Consider the following 27120-nt stretch of genomic DNA (forward strand, 5'->3'; position numbering starts at 1 on the left):
TAACTATTTAATCAATTACTTATAGAATAGCTAAAGCGCAGTTTCTCAGGCACGTACCTGAATTGACCGTCAATCTCAAGTTATTGATTTTGTGGAAATCATGGATAGGACACCTAAGAAACTAGCAATGTTTTTGGCACTTTTATTTTTGTGTTCTTCTACACCGTTGTTGGTAGAAATAACATGTTTTGTTACTTTTATCACCCAAAACTCCATATGAAAAATGGAAACTCGTGCATAAATCATTCATTTTTATCTTTCAAAAAGAAGGAGCTGGTGGACCAACCACCTATGCCCCAATAGGCAAATCACATAACAAACATTTACGTTCTGGTACATCTCTATGGACGCCATCATGTTTTTAGATATTCCCGCAACAATTTGTCTATATGTGTGACACCCACATTCATCTTATTAAGAGTAAGTCAATTCGATGAGACTTCGGACGAGTACGAAAGCTGCCTTTTAAAATCTTGTATTTCATACGAATTTATGTCAATCCTCACTTTAAAATGAATTTGCAAGGCAGAATATTTATACTTGTCGAGAAGTTTTGGGAAATTTGTAACTAATGTGTGTTTTTTTTGGTATTTTTACTAATAAAATTGATTATTTATTATGGCAATAATTCAAAATAACTGGAACTTTATAAGTTCTACCACAAAGATAGAAAAAAAAATTTAAAGTTTAAAAAAAAAAAGCTAATTATATGAACATTTTTCACCAGAAAAACAGGAACATATAATTTTTAGCTTATCCTCATCGTTTTGGAACGTTTAGAATAACTTTCTAGTTATTAAAAAATTGTGTCCGTGTAAGTCAAATTTACATTCTTTAGGCTAATAAATATGTACTTCTGCAGGAACAACTGAACAACCTGATGACCACCTTGAGGTCTACTCAACCTCACTTCGTACGTTGTATCATTCCCAATGAGTTGAAACAGCCTGGTAAGTGCAAATGGATTGAAGGAGTTTGTTGAACTAACGAGAAAATTGGGTTAAACGATTTTCTTACACTTAAGACGTGATGTGATTCTAGGTCTTATTGACTCACATCTTGTGATGCATCAGCTCACCTGTAACGGTGTGCTTGAAGGTATCCGTATTTGCCGTAAAGGCTTCCCCAACAGGATGGTGTACCCCGACTTTAAGCTCCGGTAAGTCTTTTATTTCTCTAACACTCAAAACTTATAATAACAGTTCACGTTTATTTGAAAGAAACATAAACGTCTGAGTTATTTATTATATGCTTTAGTATTCAACATCAAAGAGATACTCGAGATTCAAATATTTTAAAAAGCATATTGTGTTTTAATTTTACATTAATTTTCATACTTCTTTGAGAGATCTTTTTTAAGTAACTGCATAAACAATTTCAAACAACGAATTTGTTCGTATAACTCATGTTGTAAGCAAATAAAAATTACCCGGGGTATTAATAGTTTTAATGAAATATTTTAATAAATTTGCGCGATATTTAGAATAGTGAACATGGAGACTAAAATGGATATAATAAAAATTGATTGTTTCCAAAAAACAGTTACATGATTCTTGCCCCAGCCATCATGACCGCGGAAAAAGAACCAAAGGTTGCAGCAGCCAAGTGCTTAGAATCAGTCGCTCTGGACCCTGAGAGCTATCGTATTGGCCATACAAAGGCAAGATTGAATAAGTAGACTTGGACCATTTGGAGTTTACCTTCATCAGAGCATTAATCCTTAGAAATAGTAAAATTGCACAGTTCCGAGCAACCAGCCCATGAAGGACTGTTCAATTTATTTAATTTTTTATTCCAGTTTGACCCTTTCCGCACAAAAATACTTCGAATATCATTTAAATTGATCATATATCAATGATATAATGTATTTCTACTGCAAACTTTCCTTTACTTAAGTTTTATTACTGAACCTAGCACAGACCAATATTATCCATTTCCACAAATACTTCAAATTGTTATACCTGTAGGCATGATCTTTCCAAAAGTATATAAATAGAAAAAACCTACAAATGTAAGTGTGAAAATATTTTATCCCTTTGCTCGTTACCTTCATGTAGATACAAAATCCTGGCTCCCCAAGCCGTGAGCAAGGAAAGCGACCCTAAAAAGATTGCCCAAATCATCCTGGATGCTACAGGCTTGGATGCCGAGTCCTACCGTCTGGGTCACACCAAGGCATGTGTTATAAGTCTGCCAGAATACCTTTTTAATTACTGTGCTGAATCATTTCGTAATTTGCCTTACATTTGTATTGATCTGTATCCTGGCAATGGAGTCCCAGTCCACAGGTTATCGACTAACTAAACTAGCTTTGTACTAAGACTTACAAAGCACATTTATTGAAATATCAACTCTGTATGAATCCACACCATGTATTTATGCTGATAATATTGGATTGGTTTCACCACAGGTTTTTCTTCCACCCACCGTAGAACTTTTACAAAATAATCGATTGTAGTGACGTATTTAACATTTACAAAAGAGGCATTCTTCGACTGACTCGAAAATTATGTCTTTTCCATCTTAGACTAGTTAGATACCCTTCCCTGAGTGTTGTGTTCATAGTAAGGTAAACATTATCACCCCGTATTAATACGAAGGTATGTTTATTGTATAACTGATTTTACTTTTGTATTACTTACTAATTCATTTTCATAAATTGGCTAACGCAGATACAAAATTCTGTGCGCAAACCAACTCAAAGAACCTATCTCCCCTGAAAAAGCAACAGAAAAAATTTTGGAACACACTGGCCTTGACGCCGAGTCCTTCAGAATGGGAAAAACAAAGGTAGACATTACTCACTACCGCTAATATCTAAACTGATACCTCAACTCTTTTGAAAAATAAACTTGTTAGTGTTATGCGTGTCGGCTATACAATTCTTTAAAAAGCTTTTTTGATATATACATAATAATTAATTAACGCATAGGTATATTTTTCTTACTAAAAATAATGATGTTCACCTTCTAATTGAGGTTGTTGTAATGAAATATGCATGCTATGAAATACGCAGAAAAACATTTTTTTATGCTCACGGTAGTCTAACTGGTAAATGTATGGAATAGGTATTCTTCCGTGCTGGTGTCCTGGGTCAGATGGAGGAGTTGCGTGATGACCGCTTGTCCAAGATCATGTCATGGCTCCAGTCTTACATCAGAGGTTACCTTTCTCGTAAGGAGTTCAAGAAGTTGCAGGACCAGAGGTTCGTGGACTATCTAGATTTTTTTTACCAAACTGACCAAACTAATCTCAGGTAAGGCAATAATAACGGTGCTTCTTCACAGGTTGGCCCTGCAAGTGGTACAGCGCAACTTGCGCAAGTACCTGCAACTCCGCACCTGGCCATGGTGGAAGATGTGGCAGAAGGTCAAGCCCCTCCTCAACGTCACCCGCGTCGAGGATGAGATTGCCGTAAGTATTCATAAAAATGTGGATCGTAGTACTTATTCTCAGATCAAGGATAAAAACATCGCTTGCGATGTCGGGTAACCGAATTCCGCGTTTTATTTTTGCATCGTATGATTAATAGGCGAGCGGAGATGGTGCATGAGTGTAATATTGCAGGCGGTTGTGATGTGTATCCGAGGCGGTAATGGGCGGGCTAAATCCGGCGGCTGACAGGCGAGAGCTATCACCTGTGCCGCGCGATTTGATCCGCAACACCGTGCCCGCATTTAGGCAGAAGCGCGTCCGTTTTACCTGTCGGCTATTTCAGACGCCGTAAGCTCTGGAGTTTTCCGCACGCCTCGGCCAATTTGATATAAATCTCGGGAGTCATCTCACTCGTCACGTCGGTGTGGAAATTAATTTGCTTATATTTTTAACGGCATCCAGAGCCGCGGGAGTAGTCGTGGGCGGTAGGGAAGGGGAGGGAGGTCGACACCGGCGGACTCCAGCCATGGAGCGGGTGTGGGTGGGATCCGAGCCGGGCGATAGCGGTCCGAGTCGGCCAGTGCTCGCCCCGCGGTCTTCGCGACATCAACATCGGCCTTCCACGGCCTACCACCCCCAGGCACGGCGATTATCGAAACGAATCCGCTGGCTAACCGCGTACGATCGAATCTGAATTCACAAATTATAAGAGATTTTAAAATTTACTTCGTTGTGCGGGATATTGAATTGTTTTACTGTGTATGATAAATAATAAAACGATGGCGTCGGTCGCAGAGATGGACTACAACGAGAAAGTACTTTACTTGCAGAAACTGGAAGAGAAGGCAGCCAAGGCACAGGAGGCCTTCGAGCGTGAAGAGAAGCTGCGCAAGGAGCTTGAGGTTCTCAACAGCAAACTCCTCCAAGAGAAGACCGATTTGCTTTCTAGCCTGGAGGGAGAGAAGGGATCCCTTTCCGAATTCCAGGAGAAGTCTGCTAAACTGCAGGCCCAGAAGAACGACCTGGACTCTCAGCTGCGCGTAAGTACATTTCTTCATCTATTACGGTGAATTATCTTGCACCGGCAACAAGATTGATTGATTATTGCAATCATACGCGGTATCCTTTAATCCACATCAGAAGCATAATTATAATATTTTTTTATGTCAACTAAATTAGTCTTTGCCTACCTACCAGCAAAATAATTTTGATTAAATTTTTATTCGATCAAATTAATTATTTTAATTTAATTATTAGTTTATTTATTTGTGAGCATACTTAACCATACTACATAAAAACTAATTGATGGACACAAAAAATAAATTAATAGATAGTTAAAAAAAAATAATAAGCTATAAAACATATGAAGATATCAATATTTCGAATATCAACTAGTTGAATATTCTCAAATTAACTAGAAATGAAGAAGAAGTAGTGGAGATGGTGTCAGATTATGTACTTAATAATCGCATTAGAACAAAGGAAAAATTATGAATCTTACACAGTGTGTAACTTATAAGCTATTCAAGGACAGGTCATAAGCCCTGTAAATTCTTAGACAATATTATATTCTCAAATAATTTTCCATTCCAGTTAAGGTATTTATAGTAACATTTAACTTTTTTAAGAATAGTTTAATTTAAATCAGTTAACACGCGGAAAGCAGACTGTAATTTATTGGGTTTATGGTGATTTTTATAAGAATATTGATAGATGTCATACTCTTGTTTATTTATTAAAATCAATTTAAAAGAATTTTTTTTTTCCATCCGGAAGATTTTGTATCAAAGACACTTTAAAAAGTGTAATAATTTTAGATTTCCTTGAAGTCACTGTTAGTGTGTGTAGCAGAAAATAGATTTAATGAGAATATTTATCTTTCAATGAAATTCACATAAAATTACCAGAAGTTTCCACCGTTTGAAATGTAACAAATGTGAAATATCAGTTTGTTTAAAGTAGCACTGACGCAATTGGAGAAGTAAAATAAATGTAGGTTATATTTATAAAACTTGACTTATTTTGATATTTATGGAAACGTTGAGTAAGGTTACTAAAAAACTAAAAAAAAAACGGTTTTAATAGGCCAGTCATTTTGACTAATTCCATACATATATTAATCGCGAGAATAAATCTATGTGTCATGCAAATATAAAAATGTGAATCTTGGCGCACTTCCAAAATATATTTTTGATAGTATTTACTTACCGAAAAAATGCAGAGCGCTTGAGGCGTTCCATAAAGGTGTGCGCCGTGAGATGTTTATAGCCCATGAGCTATTATTTACACTTGCGGGTGGGCCCCAGCACGGCCATCGGCCATCGGGCACCGCTCACTGCTCACTAAAACAGTTACCATAACATTCGTAAACAGAATGATACTTGTATCGGCGAAAATAAACACACTCTTGTAAGAACCATTATTTTACCTGTGTGTAGGTACGTTTATAGTAGAAGTACTTACATATGATTATGTAGGAATGGACGAAAGTCCATCACTTTAATGGACCGTTTACTAGTAGAGCGAATGTAAAAATTAAATAGTTTTAGCAATAAAATATGTTGTTTTTATAGGACACCCAAGAGCGCCTTACCCAGGAAGAAGACGCCCGCAACCAGCTGTTCCAGGGCAAGAAGAAGCTCGAACAAGAGGTCTCCGGGCTGAAGAAGGATGTTGAGGACTTGGAGCTATCCGTCCAGAAGTCCGAACAAGACAAGGCAACCAAGGATCACCAGATCCGTAACTTGAACGACGAGATCGCCCACCAGGATGAGCTAATCAACAAGCTCAACAAGGAGAAGAAACTTCAGGGTGAATCCGGTCAGAAGCAGTCTGAAGAGCTCCAAGCTTCTGAAGATAAGGTCAACCACCTCAACAAGGTTAAGGCCAAGCTCGAACAGACTTTGGATGAGTTGGAGGATTCCCTGGAACGTGAGAAGAAATTGCGCGGAGATGTAGAGAAGTCTAAGAGGAAGGTTGAAGGTGACCTGAAACTTACCCAGGAAGCCGTATCTGACCTCGAACGCAACAAAAAAGAACTCGAACAGACTATTCAGCGCAAAGACAAGGAAATTTCTTCCCTCACCGCCAAGCTCGAAGATGAACAGTCCCTTGTTTCTAAGCTCCAAAAGCAAATCAAGGAACTGCAGGCACGTATCGAAGAATTGGAAGAAGAAGTCGAATCAGAACGCCAGGCTCGCGCTAAGGCCGAGAAGCAGCGAGCTGACTTGGCTCGCGAACTTGAGGAGTTGGGTGAGCGTCTGGAAGAAGCCGGAGGCGCTACATCTGCTCAAATTGAACTGAACAAGAAACGCGAAGCTGAGCTGAGCAAACTGCGTCGTGATTTGGAGGAGTCCAACATCCAGCACGAAGGAACTCTTGCCAATCTCCGCAAGAAGCACAATGACTCCGTTGCTGAAATGGGTGAACAGGTCGACCAGCTCAACAAACTTAAGGCTAAGTAAGTATTCAATAAAACACTGTGTCCACATAATGGTTACTTATAGAACAAAATTAAAAATAAATTGCTGTTTAAATTTAGGGCAGAACATGACCGCGCCTCTTGCCACAATGAATTAAACCAGACACGTGGCGCCGTCGATCAGTTGGCCCGAGAGAAGGTAAACTGATAGCCCATGTTGGGCATGCAATGTCCCCAGTCCTGAGAATGTTGCACGTTACAAGGTTTCTGGGACAGTAAAAGCCTTATAATTAGTGTTGTAGACCTACATATACGTATGTTCTTCCTTCCAGTATCCATTCGTCTAACTAGCCAGCAAAAATACATTACAGGTATTTTACAAATCCCAAACATCAACAGAAATACTAGACACATAGTTTATTTTATATTAATTTGTCCCTAGGGCTGAAAAGGAACGTGCCCAATACTTTGGTGAACTGAATGACGTTCGCGCTGGAATTGATCACCTGTCCAATGAGAAGGTACACTCGAGACACAAAAAGATAGCAGATTAACAATGCGCCGCCTTTTTTCAGCTTTTAGGCAACTAGATCTGACTCACCTGCACTACAACTGCCAATATGCCACACTATTCATTAAATTATCATTCATATCATAATAAAAACATCACTTGAACATTGTTGTTTGACTAAAATAAACATAATTAAATAATATACTAATCACACTGCCAGTGTTATCCTTATTAACATTCAGAAATTATTTTAACAAAAGTAAATTAAAACTAAACCCATTACCCAAAAACAAACACTTAAAGCTTATACAATAAATATTGAGATTAATAATTGTTGTGTGTTTATTTAATTAAAGCAATTTTCAAATACCTTTGGTATTAAATTAACTCACTTTTACGAATATTTATTAAGAAACTAATATGTGTAATTCATGTGTAGGCTGCCCAAGAAAAGATGGCTAAGCAACTACAACACCAACTTAACGAAGTCCAAGGCAAGTTAGATGAAACCAACCGTACTTTGAATGACTTTGATGCTGCTAAAAAGAAGCTGTCCATTGAAAACTCAGACCTTCTGCGTCAACTGGAAGAAGCCGAGTCCCAAGTTTCACAGCTTTCTAAGATCAAGATTTCCCTCACAACTCAACTCGAAGATACCAAGAGATTGGCCGATGAGGAAGGCAGGGTATGTCATTCGATTAATTTTCTTAAAAAAACCTGAACAAGCAAATTAATTATATTTTTGGTTTTTTAATTATTGTTTCATTTTAGGAACGCGCTACCCTCCTTGGCAAATTCCGTAACTTGGAACACGATCTTGATAATATCCGTGAACAAGTTGAAGAAGAAGCTGAAGGCAAGGCTGACATTCAGCGCCAGCTTAGCAAGGCTAACGCTGAAGCCCAGATTTGGCGCTCTAAGTACGAGTCCGAAGGATTGGCTCGCACTGAAGAGCTCGAGGAAGCTAAGCGTAAGCTCCAAGCTCGTTTGGCTGAGGCCGAAGAGACCATCGAATCCCTCAACGTTAAGTGCCTGGCTTTGGAGAAGACCAAGCAGCGTCTCGCTACCGAAGTCGAGGACTTGCAGCTTGAGGTTGATCGTGCTACAGCCATCGCTAACGCCGCCGAGAAGAAGCAGAAGGCATTCGACAAGATCATCGGAGAATGGAAGCTCAAGGTTGATGATTTGGCTGCTGAACTCGATGCCAGCCAGAAAGAGTGCCGTAACTACTCCACTGAACTGTTCCGTCTTAAGGGAGCTTATGAAGAAGGACAAGAACAGCTCGAAGCCGTTCGTCGTGAAAACAAGAACTTGGCTGATGAAGTCAAGGACTTGCTTGACCAGATTGGTGAGGGTGGACGCAACATCCACGAGATTGAGAAGGCCAGGAAACGTCTTGAGGCTGAAAAAGATGAACTTCAAGCCGCTCTTGAAGAGGCTGAATCTGCTCTGGAACAGGAAGAGAACAAAGTTCTCCGCTCTCAGCTTGAACTGTCCCAGGTGCGCCAAGAAATCGACCGCAGAATCCAGGAGAAGGAAGAAGAGTTCGAAAATACCCGCAAAAACCACCAGCGCGCTTTGGACTCAATGCAAGCCTCCCTCGAAGCCGAAGCTAAGGGCAAGGCTGAGGCACTGCGCATGAAGAAGAAGCTCGAAGCTGACATTAATGAACTCGAAATCGCCCTGGACCACGCTAACAAGGTAATTAAAAATATATATAGGAACCACTGAAACTGTTTATCAACAAATAATATAGTACAAATATTTTAATTATTTTTCTTAAATTTTAGGCCAACGCTGAAGCCCAGAAGAACATTAAACGTTACCAACAACAACTTAAGGATGTCCAAACTGCCCTCGAAGAAGAACAGCGTGCTCGTGATGATGCCAGGGAACAGCTTGGAATCTCTGAACGTCGTGCTAATGCCCTACAAAACGAACTTGAAGAGTCTCGCACACTTTTGGAACAGGCTGACCGTGGCCGTCGCCAGGCTGAACAGGAATTGGGAGATGCCCATGAACAGCTCAACGAGCTTGCTGCCCAGAATGCTTCAGTATCCGCCGCCAAGAGGAAACTCGAAGCTGAGCTCCAGACCCTCCACTCAGATCTTGATGAGCTTCTGAATGAAGCTAAGAACTCCGAAGAGAAGGCCAAGAAAGCTATGGTTGATGCCGCAAGATTGGCTGATGAACTTCGAGCAGAACAAGATCATGCCCAGACACAAGAAAAACTTAGGAAAGCCCTCGAAACCCAAATCAAGGAGCTGCAGATTAGGTTAGACGAAGCCGAAGCTAATGCACTTAAGGGAGGAAAGAAAGCTATTCAGAAACTGGAACAGCGCGTCAGAGAGCTGGAGAATGAATTGGACGGTGAACAAAGGCGACATGCTGATGCACAAAAGAACCTCCGTAAATCAGAGCGCCGCATTAAGGAGTTGAGTTTCCAGGCCGAAGAAGACCGCAAGAACCACGAGCGCATGCAGGATCTCGTAGACAAGCTGCAGCAAAAGATCAAGACCTACAAGAGGCAGATTGAGGAAGCCGAAGAAATTGCCGCTCTTAACCTTGCTAAATTCCGCAAGGCACAACAAGAGTTGGAAGAGGCAGAGGAGAGAGCCGATTTGGCTGAACAAGCTATTAGCAAGTTCCGTGCGAAGGGACGCGCCGGATCCGCCGCCAGAGGAGCAAGCCCAGCGGTCAGTATTTTTAAATTATAAACTTAATATATTTATGTTCTAAATAATGTAGTATCTCTTGATTCAAGATTTATTTTTTCATTACACTATAGCCTACGAAGCGCGGACTCCTTTCCGCGTTGGATTAACCAAATAAAAGTTGTAAGTCATTTAAAATGACAATAGTTTTGTCTTGGCGTTCAAATGTTTTCTTCTCAAAAGCACAAAGAAATGTGCGAGACCCATTCAATAGTTCAGTACATTATATGCAGACATATGTGGTTGTGTTAAACAAATCGTTTGATTTATTTGCGACTTCATCTTTGTTTATCCTTATTTACAAACCAAAACACCCTCCTGTGTCCAGCATGTAAAGCCAAAGCAAGTTTTTAGAGTGTTTCGATTGTTAGTGAAATATAAAAAACCTAATATCCAAATATTTGCATTTCAGCCTACACGACATGGAGCACGTCCCCAGCTGGATGGCATGGCATTTCCACCCAGGTTCGACCTGAACCCTGAAATCGACTTCTAAGACATCACTCGACATTTAAATTTATTTAATATATACCATCAAACCGAGGCTTTGTACAGAACATGAAAAAAATAAGCCTACAAGAACAACAAATAGTGACGTATGTGAAAAAAAACATGAGGGATGCCTGGGTTTTTAGATCTTGTCGAACGGTTAATTTATTTAATACTTTAATGTTAATTTATATACAATTTATTATTTTATAAATATTTTTTTCTGTTGAAACTTAAATGTATTTATCATACACGAGTAAAACGTGCCAGGTTGACAGGTGTAATTAAGGTTCAGGGATTCTGCCAGAGTGGATAGTTAGGAGAGCTCTTGGTTGTACTATGAGACACACCCAACACCACAACTTCACCAGAGTTCTCCTTGTAACTCACCTTGGTCGAATCTCTCCCGAAATTACCATTTAAGTATGTGTGACTTACATTATAAACATGGCTTCTTTCACGCATCAATAAACAAGTTGATATCGTTATCATAAATAAAAAAATCTTTTATTTTTATCCCGAAATTTATATATATTTGTGTCTACATACAAACGAGTGTCTACGCCAAGAGGGCGACATGTTATGGAATTATAATTGCTAATATATTTTACAATAAAATAACTAATAGGTACTAAGGTAAAGAAGCTAAAAATGCCGACAGCAGACTGCAGACGATCTGCATCAGTAGGCCTGACTTAATTTCCTGGTTTTAACATATTGATAAACTGTATACGCAGCTTAGACTTGGACTTAATATTTCGAGAGTTATCGAATCTTCCATTCGGGTCTACAAATGCAGATCGTGCGCAGATATCAAATATTTATAGGCATTCTGCTACCTTTGCATATACATACATATATATAAAAGGCGATATAGAAAATAACATAGCAATCAGATTATTACAGGCTAGCAATAAACATTCATATCAAATGATTTAGTTGGTGTAAAATGATTTAAATTTACCAGTCTGTTCTTTATTCTGGATAAAGGTGTTCATAATTAAAGATACCTTTTTTACAATCAATGTTACTATTTTGAATAAGGAAGCTTGAGAAAAATAATGATTCACCAATCTATGGTGTGTAACTGCCAGAAGGGCCTCTTAAGGCAGACAGGTTAAGGTTGAGAAATTAGACAAAAGGAGATCTAAAAGTGGCCTATCCATAAATGGGTAGGTAGAGCCGATATCACATGTAACAAGACAGTCCCAGACCAATATACGAGTATATTAGATCACAGAAGCGCATGGCTAATCACCTTGCCCTCTTAATCGCCAGTTTACAAATCCCTACAAAAAGCTTCGGTCAAGGGCATCTATTTAAGCTTGTCCCGACTAAGTTCCGACCGAGCCTGGAGACGATTTGTGGATACCATTCGCTTATATGGGAGTAAAAACTTAAAAACATTCGTAAACTCGTTAGAAAATCCCGGAATCAATTTAAAAAAAAAAATTTCAACACGATAGAACAAAAATAACGTTCAGATTTAATATTCTCTTTAACAGACGGCATTTTTTATTTTTTTTATTCTTCCTTTTGTCCGCATCTCATGATGTTTACCATACTTACCACATTCGAGTAGTAAACAACTCACTCTTAGAAAATAGGAAACAAGTTGTGGTAGAGCGGGGTTCGAACGTGTGACAAAATGTAATGACAAAAACCACTATAGTATTGTCAATCACGACGCTAGCTACAGTTTACACCAATACAACGAGCCGTAGGTATTCAGGTCGAGAATTGCAAGCGCAGACCGAAACCGCTCGTTACACGTTTGTTGTTAAACCAAATACAAAACGAAAAATTTGGAACGCTTTTGTTCTATTCAATAGCGGGCTTTTGCATACAAAGGCGGAAAGGGAATAATTATTACTCGTGTATAGGATTGTCTGTCCGGGCAGATGAAGAATACAGATTTAAGTGGGGAATAGTTGAAAACTTTACATTCAGATAAAAAATCCTAAAAAGGGAAATCGAGTTAGTGTTCGCAAAACATGCTTGAGGTCATATTTATTTATAAATTTATTGCATAAATAAGTACATAATACCTGGGAATCTATATAAAAGTAGCGAATGACAAAATTAATACGAAGTGTCTTCTGGTTAGGATATGCTACATCTAACATGGCTCAGCCTGTTCTTAGGTGGAGATTTTTTATATTTTAAAGTATTAGTAGTTCTATACCTACTAATATAACAATAACGGAAAAAAAAACTAAAACTATTTATATTAACATATTACAACAGAGATGAAGAACATTTGAGAGAAGGTAATATAGAAGTCCAGGCATTTACAGGGCTTATGACCTGTCAATGGCTATTTTAAGTGGCCACTTTACACACTGTGTAACATTCACCATTCTGCCCATACTTGAACATCCATATTCCTTTAATTCTTTCATCTGTTGATGTTTGCATTGCTATCATGTTTTTGTAGGGCCTTCTACAAAAACATGATAACATTGGCCAAAAACAAGTTACATGGATTTACAAATTATAATAAACATAAAAACAACACAAAAAGAAAGGAATAACAATATGAACACAAACAATAAACAGAAAAAATATATGTACAAGAATAACATAAAATGATAATCGTAATTATAAACATACTTATAACTACATTAAAATAAATCGATGTTAGCATATTTGTTTGAAAGTGTATGCATCCAAAGTACTTACCTACAAGTGAATTCACGCTGTAATTAGTCGCTGAAATAATATTACATGTCCGAGTTCACTACTTTGACAAAAAACCAAACGCAGAAACCACAACTAAATCTAAAACTGTCAGAACTGATAGCAACTGTCACGAAATTGCAATACCAAAATATTGTTGCAATAAAGTGTAACAAAGTAAGATCATTTTAAAAACTTACCTAGGTTCATAGATAATAAAATATTTAGAAGATTCACATGTGTAGCTATATTATGTCGTGACTCCTTTAATCTTTTTAATGTTTGAATAAAGCGGTAACGTGTAATTCGTTATCCTATTAAATTTGATACGGCGAATGTGGCGCCATCGTGTGAGTTGAGAAAATATAGAACTTCATTTGCGCATGCGCCTGTCGTAACCGCGAAATTTTAAACATAATGTTAAAAATAGAAAACAATATGAATGGGCAGTGCATAAGTTCAGTTAAGTGCCGAAAATATCGGCGTTTATTATAAGCAATGCATATTATTATTATGATCTGTTTGCAAAACAGTAAAGAAGGTAATTTTTTTTACAAAAAAGCAAAATCAAAAGATACGCAAACAAATTAGGCACTGTCTATTCTATTAATGTATGTATGATGTTTTATAAAAGTCGAATTGCGGTCCTGTGGTAATGTCTCTAAGGTCAGACGTTTCATTTCGGATTTCACTCTCCATTAAATTTTCTAGTAGAGTATTAGAAAATGGCTTAAAAATCAAAATATTTCAGTAGATTAATAATAAGAACGTAAACAAACAGTAATAAATGTTAGTAAATATAATTAAACTAACATGCAAATCCCACCAAACACCTTCACTATAGTAGTTGCATTAAAATATTAAACTAACGTACTGATAGGACACACGTTAAAAAACGCTAACACTCATTTTTTTTTGAGCTCAAAAATCGTACCTAAATAAAACGTAAAAATATTTACCCTTACGGATTAATTAACATAATCATTTTGATTTTGATTGTATTTTGATTGTATTTTACAAGTACGTTTGATCAACACGGTTGTCTAAATATACTTTTTGTGGTTCGTTTATTTATTTTTAAAAAGGAAAATAAATATTTGCGTTTTTATGATTTACCCAAATATTAAAATTTTGGCGTTCATTTTCAACGAGTTGTAAATAAATCGCCATTAGAAAATGAAAATCAAATTGTAGTAGAGTAGGATTCGAACCACTAGCGGTACTAACCACAGGACTACAACTTGATTTAAAAATGTATTTCATTTTTTGGAAACTAATTCTAAACCCAGCAGTCGGATCAAATTGAATAATTAAATCTATACGAAAAATTTAAAAATACATTTTTATTAATTTATGTTTTTGTACAAATGTTTTTGCACATTTGCTGACTTATGAATCGCCAAGGTATTTTTTCCCAACCAACGTTAGACGTTGGAAATTAGAAGTTGGTTTGATGGCCAACTGTGAAACTGGGGTCGCGGGTTCGATTCGCGTCAGGAAAAATTAAAAAAATATTATTTTCGCAATTGGTCTGTATGTTGTGGTGTATATTCATAAACTCCTTTCCATATCCTCCCTTTCATACCTGCTGAAAAGCCTCTAAAATAGAGGCTTAGCGGGTTGTTCCTTAAAAAAAAACATTTGTTAAAAATACGTCAGTATCTTTGTAAATTAAAATTATAAAAACAAAATATAGTAGTTGTAAAATAATTTTTCATTGATCAAATTCATAAATAGTGAATATGAATAAAAAGAGAGAAAGAGAGCAGTGTTTGAGAAAGAGAAAATAACGTTTCTTCAGATTTTAATATTTAAGGAATAGCTAACCTTCTATTTCGAGACTTGTCAGCAGGCGGGATAGAGAGGATATGGAAGAAAGTAATATAAAATATACCACAACACCTGGACCAATTAAAAAAATCTTTCTTGGATTTTTTTTCTTGCGGAATCGAAACCGGGACGTCAGTTTCACAAATGGCCGGCTAACCAACTGCACCACGGCGCCTACGATTGTGATTCAATGTTTCCATTCAAGCGTTCTTGATAGATTATGGGATATGATCTCATGGTCGAGGGACATAGACAGCTTAGTGATTGTATGACTTTGTGAAGAAGGAGGAATAAACTATAGATGGTGATTAAAAGGGTTCTTTGAGAATTTTAACACAGGGGTAAAGTTTTCACAAAAGTATAGCGGGGCGTTTGAATTATAGAAAACAGTAAACACAAGTGACAAATACATTATATCATTGAATTAACACTGGGAAAACCCATGCCAAGGAAGACATTGTACAATTTTAGTTTATCTGATATATACGAGTATAAATATTTGTATTACGCTAGTAAAAGTAGTATGAATCTATTCATTTACATAGTGAAATGAAAAATGGAAATACATATCATAATGATTAAATACTTAGGTGGATAATGATGTGTGTTTAGATAGTCGGTAAATAATTGAGTAATATTTAAGTCCCCACTTCTAATGTTTCTTATTTTACTAAAAATGTAGTAACATCATATACAATAATAATTATGGTTCATTCTTTGAACAACTTTTATGAAAAACTCACTTTTTTGTAGGTAGGTACCTACCTTGTTGTTTTCCATCTCTATAAGCGCCATATTTATATTTATCTATGATAAAGAAACGTTACTTTTTTTACTGCTTTTTCGTATATTTATTTTGGCGCTCTTTAGGTGACGTTTGGCGACAGTTACTCGTTTCGACGAAACTGCGTTTATTAAAACGAAATGTTGCGCCTTTAACGCTCTCAATTGCATTGATTTTTAAATACACCTTGCTTTTATATTGTTTTTTCAAAACTGTATAGTGTAAATTTATAATTAGTGCTCTCAGTCTGCAGGTGAGAAGACTTTCATCTGGCATTCATTCCAGAATCTTGGGAGGTTACTAGATTGATCTTGTACTCTTCCGTGTTTGTTCCTGAACAATACCTCAAATATGGCAAGCTCCAGACATCCACAGGTAATCAATTTCCCCTAAGATACGTTAACTTCTTTTATTTTTTACTTACATAGTGGTCTTGTAACCTCAAAATATGGTGTTATTTTTATTTCCGTAATCATGTAGAATAGATCAAACAATCAAAAATCAGGCGTCGTGGCTCAGTTGGTTCAATGGCCAAGTATGAAACTGGCGTCGCCAAAGTCCAACATATATTGTTTTCCCAATTGGCCTGGGTGTTGTGGTGTATAATTCATAACTCATTCCATATACTTTCTTTCGTACCTGCTGACTAGGCACGGGTAACTCAATTTTGAACCTGTTCAAAAAGACGGTTCGAATGCTTCGAGCTGTTGCTGCAGCTCGTATTTCTAATAGGCGGCTCATAGCTCACAGGGGTTCATTGTGAGTTTTGTTCGAATCGTACATATACGCCACGCTTCAGGTCAGCTGAGCCTGCGCGTTAGCGGTAATTATGTATTTATTCGAGCCGAATGGTGCAATCCGTATCATTCGGCTCACGGCCGTAGCCGTTTCACGTCTGAGCTGGCGACAGTTGCGTAAAATAATTTGAGCTAATCTGCGAGCCGGTACAAGCTTCCAGCTCAAGTACTTGAGCTGCGAGCTGACCTGCAGTTCATAAAATAATCTCGAGTTACCCATGCCTACTGCTAACAAACCTCTAAAACAGAGGCTTAGCGAGTTATACCTTTTTTTTAAAAAAAGGGGTCTTATTTGTAATCATTATACAGGAAGCTTTATAAATAAGCATTTTTTTTACTTGTTTCTTTGTATCTAATAATCTGTATCTGTAAATTATGTATCTGTTCCTGCTGCAAAGATTGTTTCAGTTGAATTTAGTTGGTGCCTTGAGATCTAAAAATACACTTAAAACCAAATTATCTTAATAACTATCTAATATTCTGTAGAAACCCCTTAGATGTTTTTTTTAGTAAAGTAGCTGTTTGGTCTAGGAAGCCCTTAGATGTTTTTTTAGTCCAATAGCTGTTTGTTCTTGAGTCATATTTCTTTCCCTCACTAAGCATCCAAAAATTACACATGATCCGAACGGGGGGACCAAACGACCCCAGTGCCTACTTGTATATGTCAGAAGAATAAAACGCTGGAAGTGTTTATGACCTTGCAATAATTTATTCATGTTTCACATATTTTACTTATTCTTGTATTTTATACATTTTTGTTGGTTTGCCGAATACTAATGTTTTTTTGCTTTGATATTTAAATAAAAAACAACTGTCTAAACATTTCAAAATAAAGACAGGAAAAGGCTTTTTTTTATTATTTTCACGATTACAAAAAATATAGGGCAAATCGGTCTGTGTGGGATTCGAATCCCCCTTTGCCGTTCGGCTAGGTTAAATGGTTTGAACCCTTTCGTGTCAAACTTGTTCCAATTTCAAATATCTGAGTTTCATATAACTTTAAAATGAAGGATAGAAATCCCACATGTTTAACGTTTATAATAAATAATATGGTAATTACAAGAAATATAAGTCCTTTTAATAACCACTAGTCTTTAGTACACATAGACAATAAAACTCCGCCTTGTGGTCGAATGGTTAGGGCATTTGTCTATCAGCTCCTGGGTTCGATTTCCAGAAAAGTAGACATAAAATTTCTGATGAAATTCAACTTCTTAGTCATTTGCTCTTGGTAGAGCAGTCGTGGTCACTTCGATCATACGATCTGCCTCCATCCACTTCTATCTTCAGCGCTTCAGGAGGCCTCCTGAAAAGGGACAGCGTTCGCTTCTGTTACCAAGTCTCCCCATCTGCCAGATCGAGTTCCGTCTTCTCCTCCTTGTACCACTAATATTTAAATATTGTCTCTTCGTCTCATAACGTGGCCGAAGTACCCGAGAACACGGATTTGTACAGTGGAAGAAAGACGCTGTTCAATACCCAGTTCTCGAATTATAGAGACAGTAGTCCTGTTGGGTGTCCATGGTATCCGCAGCATTCTACGCCAGCACCACATTTCAAAAGCATCTATCTTTCTTCGGTCTCTTTCTCTCTGGGTCCATGTTTCTGCGGTGTAAAAGAATATATGAAAAATTTGGATTTTTACCATTTTTATTGGACTTGGTAATAACTGTGTTGTTGCCAAACTTTTACCGATTACATTAGAATATACGAAAGCCATTTCTTCACTATGACGGTTTGGTCGAAGATAAATTCTCTCGAGCGATTATGAAGATACACTATCGACCCTCTATCTTCGAGTTTTACGGAAAAATCATTTATAGCTCTCGAGGGTCCCTGTGCCCCGCATTACATTTAAATATGCACTGAAAATGAAAAAGTCATGTGAAAGCGAGACTTTGCTGCCTTTGTTGCAATTTATTTGTATTTTAAATCGTTATGAAGCGGCAGTTAACTTTCATTTGGCATTGACGGCGGATTAAAATTTGACAGTTGAAACAGCACCATCTGTGATTGAGATTTGAATAAGTTACAGCACATGCATAAGATCATTCGACATATGAGATGATATGAGGTCCAATGGCACTTGGTAAGAAATGTTGTCACGGTAAAAAATAAATATTACCATTCAATTTTTTTTTATCGATTCCATATCTTTCCGTAAACATGTAAAGATATGTCGATAAAGCTAGCTTCGTAATACCTCAGTAGATAGTAACAAAGTTAAGTATACTGTCTCAATATGTAGTGGTCAAGACGCTTGACTCACGCACGGAAGGTTCCGGGTTCGATTCCCGGTGAGAATACAAAAAATTAAAATGTGATTTTTCTCAAGCCTGGGTGCTCTGTGATGTAATTCATCACTGTAATTAGGCCTCCTGGCCTGTTGTAGTGCAAAAAAAATGTAAAAAAAATAAAAAATACGTACTGATGAATATATGTATTAGATGCTTACGCATTCTGGATTTTTTTCCCCATTCTTGACCATCCTTGTTTTGCAATGACTAAGTCCATTTTTAATTCAGTGCGTTTATTGGTCGTTCCTTACTCCTGAAAAAAATTTAGTACTTTGTATTTTTATGGTGTTTTTATCCTACATAATTTTAATTTTAATATTGTCTTAGATTTCTTTTCTTATATTCAAAGTAAATCACGAATATATTAAACAATTTACCCGATTTTGTCAAATTAAAGAATTGATATTTTCTGGTGAAATTCCTACATTTTAAATTATAATGATATTATATAAAAACCTTTGATCACAAATTATATTTAGATGTATAAAATGCACGCTTTCTTATTAAAGAAAGAATGACGTTTAAGTTACTGTCATTTAAACAACTTGTGTCTGTAAAAAGTAAATTGTTTAGAAAATACATAAAAGTTAATTTGTTGTTTTTTTAAATTATACATGGTTTATAAAATCAGTTTTACTTTTTAATACTTAATAAGTCTGGTAACTTTTTTTTAAATGTATATAATTAAGGTAATAATTACAGAAATGTATCTATATATAATATATATTACTTGTATAAAATAAAAAAAAGCATATTTAAAAAAAAAATGAAATTACAGAGATCCAGACACCAGTAAGGAATAGAAAAAAAAACTATTACCACTGTTTTGAAAAGTGCAAACTTATAAAATGGATAATAGCGTTATTAACATCGAAGATTATGTATCAGAAGTAGAAAATATAATCGAAGCTATCCACGGTGATGTCCGAAATCCTTTCAATCATTTCTCGACCATTCAAATGTCCAGAATATTGGCAAAAACCTCAGAACTCCTGTGGGTAGTCAATTCAATGGCGACTAGAATGAGCCAGCTAGAAGGTCAACTGAACAAACCAAACGAAGTCATTCTTATCTCTGATAGTCCTGAAAGGACCCGCCCTATAATTTCACCAGGTGTTTCTTATTCTAAAAGGGTACGTAAGAGTTAAATACAAGATATAAAAGAGAAATATTTAAAATTTTACGGATTTTATTGCAAGAACCGCCACATTTAAAGAAGATATGTTGTCACACAACCTGATGTTCAATACAATCCTTGTTTCATCTTCATACCATCTTCATACCATCTTAACATCCTCATGGTCGTCATTTAACTATGAAATGCGTCAGCAGGCAGTTGGATCAAGTGTAGACACACCCAAATACATATTTTTTTATATTTTTTATTTATTTTTTTATTTTCTTTTATTCAGGAAACATACAGTACAGTTACAAAGTTTAATATTTTACACAATTAGACTTAATTCTAATGGACCAGTGAAGTTTCCATATTATAAAGCAATTATATGTAATGTTAATTAAAGTATAAAAAAGAGAAGGAAAAAGAAAAACATAAATGAAAGTTGTTTAAAAATTAAAATTTAAGTGAAAAAAAGATATTTTAAAGTTTGTAGTTTGTAGTGACAAATGGAAATAATATGAAAGATGAAGAAAATTTGTAAGAGTAATTAAAAATTAAGAATTGAAATAAAGAATGAAAAACATGCTCAGATGTAAAAATAAAATAGTAATAACATTTTTTAAAAAAAAGGAAAAACATAAATATAGACATATTTATTTTAACATATATTTTTTAAAACATGCGGTTTAGACCTGGACAATTTTAAAGGATTTGGGTTTGGGATTATAGGTTTGATATTTTGCAACCGTGCTCCCTTCTGTATGTCGACGTAACAGGAAAAGCACTAAAACATTTTTCAGTCTCATCACTAGTATCACTTCAATTTAATATGAATGAAGATTGCGAAATCATTAATTTATTGATCCCCAAATTGTTTTATCGAACTGCTGAATAAGAAGTTGTGATTTGTCAACAGAAACCACTAAAATGTTCTTTTGCAGTATCTGAAGTATGAAAAATAATTAATCCATGTACTCGTATATAGATGATGTATTGTAATAAATCCTGCTTTGGCATTTAATTATAAATTTATATTTGGTACAAATGACCTATTACATTTATTTTATTCATCTTTTAACATTAAAACAAAATCCATGTATTTATAAACGTGCAAGCATATATGTAGGTACACAAAACATTTTTTAAAGTGCCATAAAGTAAACTATAAAATGAGAAATATTTTTAATTGTTGTGGACTTTTAAGCTTTACTAAATAAAATTTAAGGGAAGAGACACTCAATATTTTTATCTGAATCTCCTATAAAAACTCATATAGTAAAACCTGTTCTGTTGTCAAAGTTTGTTTTTAAATTTATTGTTGTGCACACAGTGCCATGTTAATACAATATATGATAATGATTTAAAAATATATATAAACCTCACATAGCACCAATTACGTACACAACACACTATATTATGCAAATTTCTAAACAGGAAAACAAGATGTAATGAGAATCCGTGCAGTTCAAAGAACATTCAGTAGATAAAAAATCTCCATCTTAGAACAGGCTGTGCCATGTTAGATGGAGACTATCATAAACAGAGAACACTCCGTTTTCATTTTACATTAATTGGTTTTATATAGATTCCCTGTTTTTAAGTATGTACATATTTTTTTGCAATAAATTTATAAATAAAATAAATAAATAAATAAGATATTGAAGTGATTATAATGACAAAATCAAAGAGTTTGCTTTAAATAATTATTATAAAAACTAAATCTTAGATTAGACATACGAAGTTTAATAGAACTTAAACAACGAAGATAAACTTTTCCAGGATACTTTATTTACTCGCCGACAAAATGCCCGGCTTCAGGCAGCAGCGCAAGCAGCGGCCATGGCTGTAGAAAACTCCAGGGATCAAGACGATAATCATGGAAGAAAATGTGTAAAATATTCGGATACTCTTGATACGACGGAAGATGCTAACAATGAAAATGAAACTGCAATTCCAGCAGGTAATATAATAAAAAGGGACCTGTATTTTGCGGGGTAATTATTACATCTAGTTAACTTTAAAATCAGCATTCCACTAATAAAAACATTTTTTTATCCTGCTCCATGAATGCTGCAAATAGATGAGTCACGCATTCAAATCATCATAATATGATGAAAATTAATCACAACTTGTCTATTTATAGCAGTGCTTCCCAAAGTGGATCCCCAGGGGGTCTCCGGGATCATTCAGGGGGTCCATGGAAAATTAAAATTGATTTGGGGTTACCTGAACAATTCAGGGGGTCCACGCAAGATTTAATATAAAATAAGAATAATATGCTCAGTGTATAGAACTCTTAATGTGACTACTGAATAACATCTGAATTCTCTATACAGCTTGACTAGTCAACATTACCAGGAAACGAAGCTTTACTTTCAGCTTATGAGATTTAAAAAAGAAAAAAAAAATTCCAAGAAATGTTATTTGCTAAATGTTTGGAAACCGATACTAAAGGTGAAATGTTATTTACTGAATTAAAAAGATTTTTCAATGAGCCTCGTCACTAAAAAAAAACCAACTAGAAATTAGTGCTCGTGGGGATTTGTGGTTGCTACTCACAAACATAAAGCCGGACATAAATACACTCATAACATCCCATCAGGTTCTTCCAAGTAATATTTTTTTTTAATATTTTAAAACAAAAGTTATAATTTCAGTAAATATTAAATAATTTCTAACTCGTATAGTTTCCATGCGGCTCGACTGTGGAATCATCTCCCATCCACCATCAAAGATGTTGCTACATTATCTCTGTTTAAATCACGTCTGAAGAAATATCTCCTTTCTCTTCCTTAATCTCTCCTCCTTTTCTTTTTTTCCTTTTTTCTATTGAGTAATAGTTTTGATTTAAGGTCATTTATAAACAAATACGTTTATTTCTATTTTTATATATCTTTAGCTTTTAATTCTTTATTTTCTTTTGAATATGTTCTGTAACTTGAATTATAAAAATACAACTATTATTTTATTGGTTGGTCGGAAGAAATTGCCATTTGGCAATAAGCCCACCAATGTACAAATAACATTATGTACAAAAAGTTAAATAAATAAATACTTCTTCAACAAAATGTTTTATTTATATTTTATTTTCATGTCACCATTTACCATTCAAGACATCAAAGTTAAATTTGTGATTTTTCTATTATGCAATTATGTAGTTTTTCACTCAGGGTCCGTGGGCAAGTTTTAACCATGAAAAGGGGTCTGTGGGTCAAAAGAGTTTGGGAACCACTGATTTATAGCATTCATGGAGGAAGATACAAATAATATGTATGTGTTTTTAGCGAGTAACTAAAAAATGACAACATTGAAGTTATTTAGTTTTAGTAATTACTCCCAAGATTTGATCATTAAACATGATTTATCATCGACTCTTAGCCTTTTAGCTTATATTCAAATATTTCAGTTTTATTTATTCACGTACCCACCAAAATTTTTTTTTTTAATGGTTCTATTTTTAGGTACATGATTTTTTGTATTGAATTACGTGGTTTTATATTATTTTTGTAATGTAAAATATTTGTTTATATTTCATATTATGATCCTGTTTATTAAAAAAAGATGTGTTTATTAAACAGCTTAATTTTATGTTAAAATAAGTTACAAACCGCTGTAAAGCGATTTATTTAAACTTATACTTGTTCTGTAGTTTTGGAATTAGCATTTATTTATTTATAACTTGTTTTCTTTGTTTACATAATATATATGCATTCAAAGTACATTTATAAATGATTTTTTACACAAAAGTAAACAAACAAATGGTATGCAGCCATGGACTATGCGTGGGCACATTTTATTAATTTTATGTATAGAGAAACCTTGTAGAGCTTTGAAAAAAATATTTTCCCCACCTTCATTTCAATTTCAGACTTAAAGATATTGTTTTTTCTTTTCAGAATATGTTAAGTCTCCATTGAAGCCATTCAGAGATGAAAATGCAAGATCGAACAGTATGGAGGATGAGAGGAATGTCAAAAGAACTGGAAATTTTTATGGATCTCATGATAATTCCGATGATGACGACGATAGTAGCAGTCAAAATAGGTTTAACGCACATGATAATAAAAAGTTCAGGTGGATATATTTTCATTCTTGTAATCAAAAGTGCTTCGAGAGAGAAAAATAAATATGCAAATCAGGAGTTTCTTAATATATATTGAATGTTCTTAAACATAAGAACATTCAATATATATTAATTGTTAACAAACAAGATAATACATTTGATATTTGGTTACTTGCCGTATCAAGGAAGGCATTTTATTATTTTTGTTAGTCAGCAAATTTATGAGAATGCCCACTGCATTTATAACTTGATATCATAAAAACATATTCTCTATAAAAATCCACCGGAATTTCTTTTTACAAGGTGAATGATTTCCACAAAGTACCGTGGAAAAAAAGGAAACTAAAAAATAAGCAATGGATGATAATTTCCGTATATGAAAATCAATTCAGGATTTGAAAGAAATTAAATTGTTTATTATTTATTGTACCCTGATTTTATTAAAAAATATAACATGACCAAATACTTTAAAAAATCGTAACTTAAGATTATTTACTGTCACTCATATGAGCCGTCTATTTCCAAAACCCGCTATCTCCCTATTGCTGGAAATAGATGACTTTAATATTAAACGCTTAGTAAGTAAAAGAGTAGGGAATTCCAAAAAAGATGAATATAATTTTTATACTCATTGTTAATTCCGATATATAACGATTCTTTCGGTTTATGCAAATTACAAATAACGTGAATATTGGTATTTATTTCGTTGATTACTCTGAAAAACAATCAGTACTTCTAAAAGTAGAGTGGAAATAAATGAAAATCAAAACCGAATTTATGTTGTGAGTCAATAATGTACTATCCTTATTTGTTTTCTTCTTTATTATCTTGATTGAATGCAAGCAGAAGGGGTGTCGTAAATGCTCACATTCATTTACTTTACATTTCATTCTCAAGGCTTGTAATAAAATAAAATAGTAAATGTAACGTAAAAGCAAACACAGTATCTTGTAGAGCAGAAAATTTTCTTTCGAATAAAATATAATTGTTTTCAGGAAGTATTCTGGAGGTAGCAATAGTTCTACAGCTGTAGAATATGAGACCGATGCACCAACACTTCAGAGAAGACAAAAGCAGATAGACTTTGGGAAAAATACCATTGGATATGATAATTATCTGCATCTAGTACCAAAGTATGTTATTTCCTAGAATATTTTGGTTGATATTTACATGCATATGTTTTATTTATTTTATTTTTTATTTTATTTGGGATTTTTACAGCTATTACATAAACAAAATAATTAGAAAAATCTTAACAATACTAAAGCCAATTAAAAAAATCCACTGTAAATATAATGACACATAATATATAAGAAAAGAAGTTTAGTAATTGTATTTGTGTGACGTTTGTATTCATGTGTATGTGAATGTGTGTATGCGTGAATGAATGAAGGAGAGGATACATGTGCGTGTGGGAATGAATGAGGGAGAGGGTGCGTGTGTATGGGTGCGTAAGTATGAAAATAATATATTTGCTTAAAACTTGTAAATTGTATTACAAATGGTACAATAAATAGCTTAGAAAAAGGTAAAAACCTTTTTGTTAAAATTCAAATGACGAAATGATATAAATAGTTTTTTTTTTTTTTTAAGTATGTTAAATTTCAAAACCGTATTCTGAAAAAAAAAAGCATTTTATTTTTTAAATTTAACTGATACACATCGAATGAATAATGTGCGACAAGTCCTATACAATACAGTAGGTAACCACAAAATGCAGTAAATACGAAATAATGACAACAATAAAATAAGGTTTGACAATACGCGAACGTTTATTCAAAACGAACACACAAATGCATATTATATGCACCTACATAATATATAAATAAGAATAACATATAAGTTTAATAGAAATGATTCGGATTATAAAAATCAGGTGTCACAAACAGTTGGCCCGCAGTACGGGGATACATAATTATACCGTGGGGTAATTAATTATAAACATTCAAATAATCATATTTTTTAAATGCATCACGACTTGTCTAATTGTAGCATTCATGGAGGAAGATACAAAGATCTGTTTTAGTGATTAACTAAAAAATTCTGATTTTGAAATTACCTCACGATATACATGTTGTCATTTATGAAATTATATAAACTTATAAAATAATACAAGTTTTTGACTGTAAAGTTGTGTAACTTGTGTAAAACTGTGAAGCTATTATGGTTTAATTAGTACTTTTATTAAATTGCAACGCATAGTGTAAATATTATAAATGAAAGTCTTCTCCATTAGTTGTTTCATGGTTTTATTATATACACAATCTTCTCATCTACCATTTTGTTTCCAGAAACGAACGGACGCGCGAGCATCCGAAAACCCCAAACAAGAATTTGAAATACAGCAGACGTTCGTGGGATGCCCTTATTACAATTTGGAGAAAATCCCTTCATAAATTTGATGATCCTGAAATTGAGGAAAATAGAGAATCCTAATATTATCCTAAGTTGTATTCCAAAACCTTTGATGTTTGTTTTTATAGAAACATTTATTTTTTAAATATATAATAGGATTATATAGCCAAAACTCTAGTAATTTTAGTACCCTTTGGCAGTTGAACTTTGGCTGTGTGGTAATATTTAAAATACAAACTACACAAATATTGTATTTTGTAAAGTCTGATACACGTAACTTCAATAAGGATGCATTCTATTGTTATATTATGTATCATGCAGAAATCTTAATATGTTAAGCGAAACACGTTGTAATGATTTTTTTATTTATTATTTTTCCAACATCTAATGATGCAGATGGTGTTATTATTTTCAGTGTTATCTTGTTTGTAATTATGCAAAGAATGGTTTAAAGCTGTGTAAAATGCAAAATAAATATTTTAAGTTGATCGAGTCCAATATTGAATCCTGGGTCTCATGCCTAGTGGCTTTATCCATTGGTTGCTGATTTGTAATGATTGTGAAGTTATTTACACAAATGATTTATTAGTAAAATAATTCCTTTAAAAATAACCACATTGCGCATGTTCTTATCATTATTTATCTTGTTAAAATATATACTTTTCAGTAATAATAGTTTTTTATT

The 27120-nt window shown here is 34.6% G+C and overlaps 2 protein-coding genes across 52 annotated transcripts in view; both read left to right on the plus strand.

The window, feature by feature from the left end:
- Mhc (myosin heavy chain) overlaps positions 1 to 10985 on the plus strand; it is a 31777-nt gene extending 20792 nt beyond the window's left edge. For 13 of the 50 annotated variants that reach the window (XM_088237943.1, XM_088237970.1, XM_088237941.1 and 10 more), the window contains exons 15-26: positions 863 to 950; positions 1042 to 1159; positions 2058 to 2175; positions 3069 to 3205; positions 3288 to 3414; positions 4206 to 4415; positions 5949 to 6835; positions 7239 to 7317; positions 7747 to 7992; positions 8079 to 9008; positions 9098 to 10003; positions 10434 to 10985. In XM_088237943.1, coding sequence (XP_088094069.1) covers positions 863 to 950; positions 1042 to 1159; positions 2058 to 2175; positions 3069 to 3205; positions 3288 to 3414; positions 4206 to 4415; positions 5949 to 6835; positions 7239 to 7317; positions 7747 to 7992; positions 8079 to 9008; positions 9098 to 10003; positions 10434 to 10517 — 3930 coding nt within the window. In that variant the 3' untranslated portion in view covers positions 10518 to 10985. Of the gene's footprint in view, positions 1 to 862; positions 951 to 1041; positions 1160 to 1542; positions 1661 to 2057; positions 2176 to 2672; positions 2791 to 3068; positions 3206 to 3287; positions 3415 to 4205; positions 4416 to 5948; positions 6836 to 6916; positions 6996 to 7238; positions 7318 to 7746; positions 7993 to 8078; positions 9009 to 9097; positions 10004 to 10433 lie in introns of all 50 variants that reach the window. The other 37 variants (XM_088237921.1, XM_088237947.1, XM_088237927.1 and 34 more) reach the window with 5 other exon arrangements.
- A 4841-nt stretch (positions 10986 to 15826) lies between these two features.
- On the plus strand, positions 15827 to 27105 carry Slbp (Stem-loop binding protein). Of its 2 annotated transcripts, XM_088237918.1 has the most exons (6): positions 15876 to 16178; positions 19676 to 20030; positions 21797 to 21977; positions 23914 to 24091; positions 25076 to 25213; positions 26372 to 27105. In XM_088237918.1, the coding sequence occupies exons 2-6, from the start codon at positions 19746 to 19748 to the stop codon at positions 26514 to 26516; spliced, it is 927 nt and encodes a 308-aa protein (XP_088094044.1). In that variant the 5' UTR covers positions 15876 to 16178; positions 19676 to 19745; the 3' UTR covers positions 26517 to 27105. The 2 variants fall into 2 exon arrangements, with proteins under 2 accessions (XP_088094045.1, XP_088094044.1); XM_088237919.1 differs by lacking the exon at positions 19676 to 20030 and having other exon boundaries at positions 15827 to 16178.
- Positions 27106 to 27120: the final 15 nt, after the last annotated feature.

This window comes from Micrasema longulum, unplaced genomic scaffold (genome assembly GCF_059751315.1).
Source record: "Micrasema longulum isolate JH-2025_06_02 unplaced genomic scaffold, ASM5975131v1 h1tg001805l, whole genome shotgun sequence".
Lineage (NCBI taxonomy): Eukaryota > Metazoa > Arthropoda > Insecta > Trichoptera > Brachycentridae > Micrasema > Micrasema longulum.

What these genes read in the sequence shown, in the direction of transcription:
- Slbp (XM_088237918.1), top strand. Translation starts at nt 19,746, where the DNA reads ATGGATAATAGCGTTATTAACATCGAAGATTATGTATCAGAAGTAGAA. An exon ending in GTGTTTCTTATTCTAAAAGG is followed by an intron (nt 20,031 to 21,796) that starts GTACGTAAGAGT and finishes AAACTTTTCCAG; the next exon opens with GATACTTTATTTACTCGCCG. An exon ending in CATGATAATAAAAAGTTCAG is followed by an intron (nt 24,092 to 25,075) that starts GTGGATATATTT and finishes AATTGTTTTCAG; the next exon opens with GAAGTATTCTGGAGGTAGCA.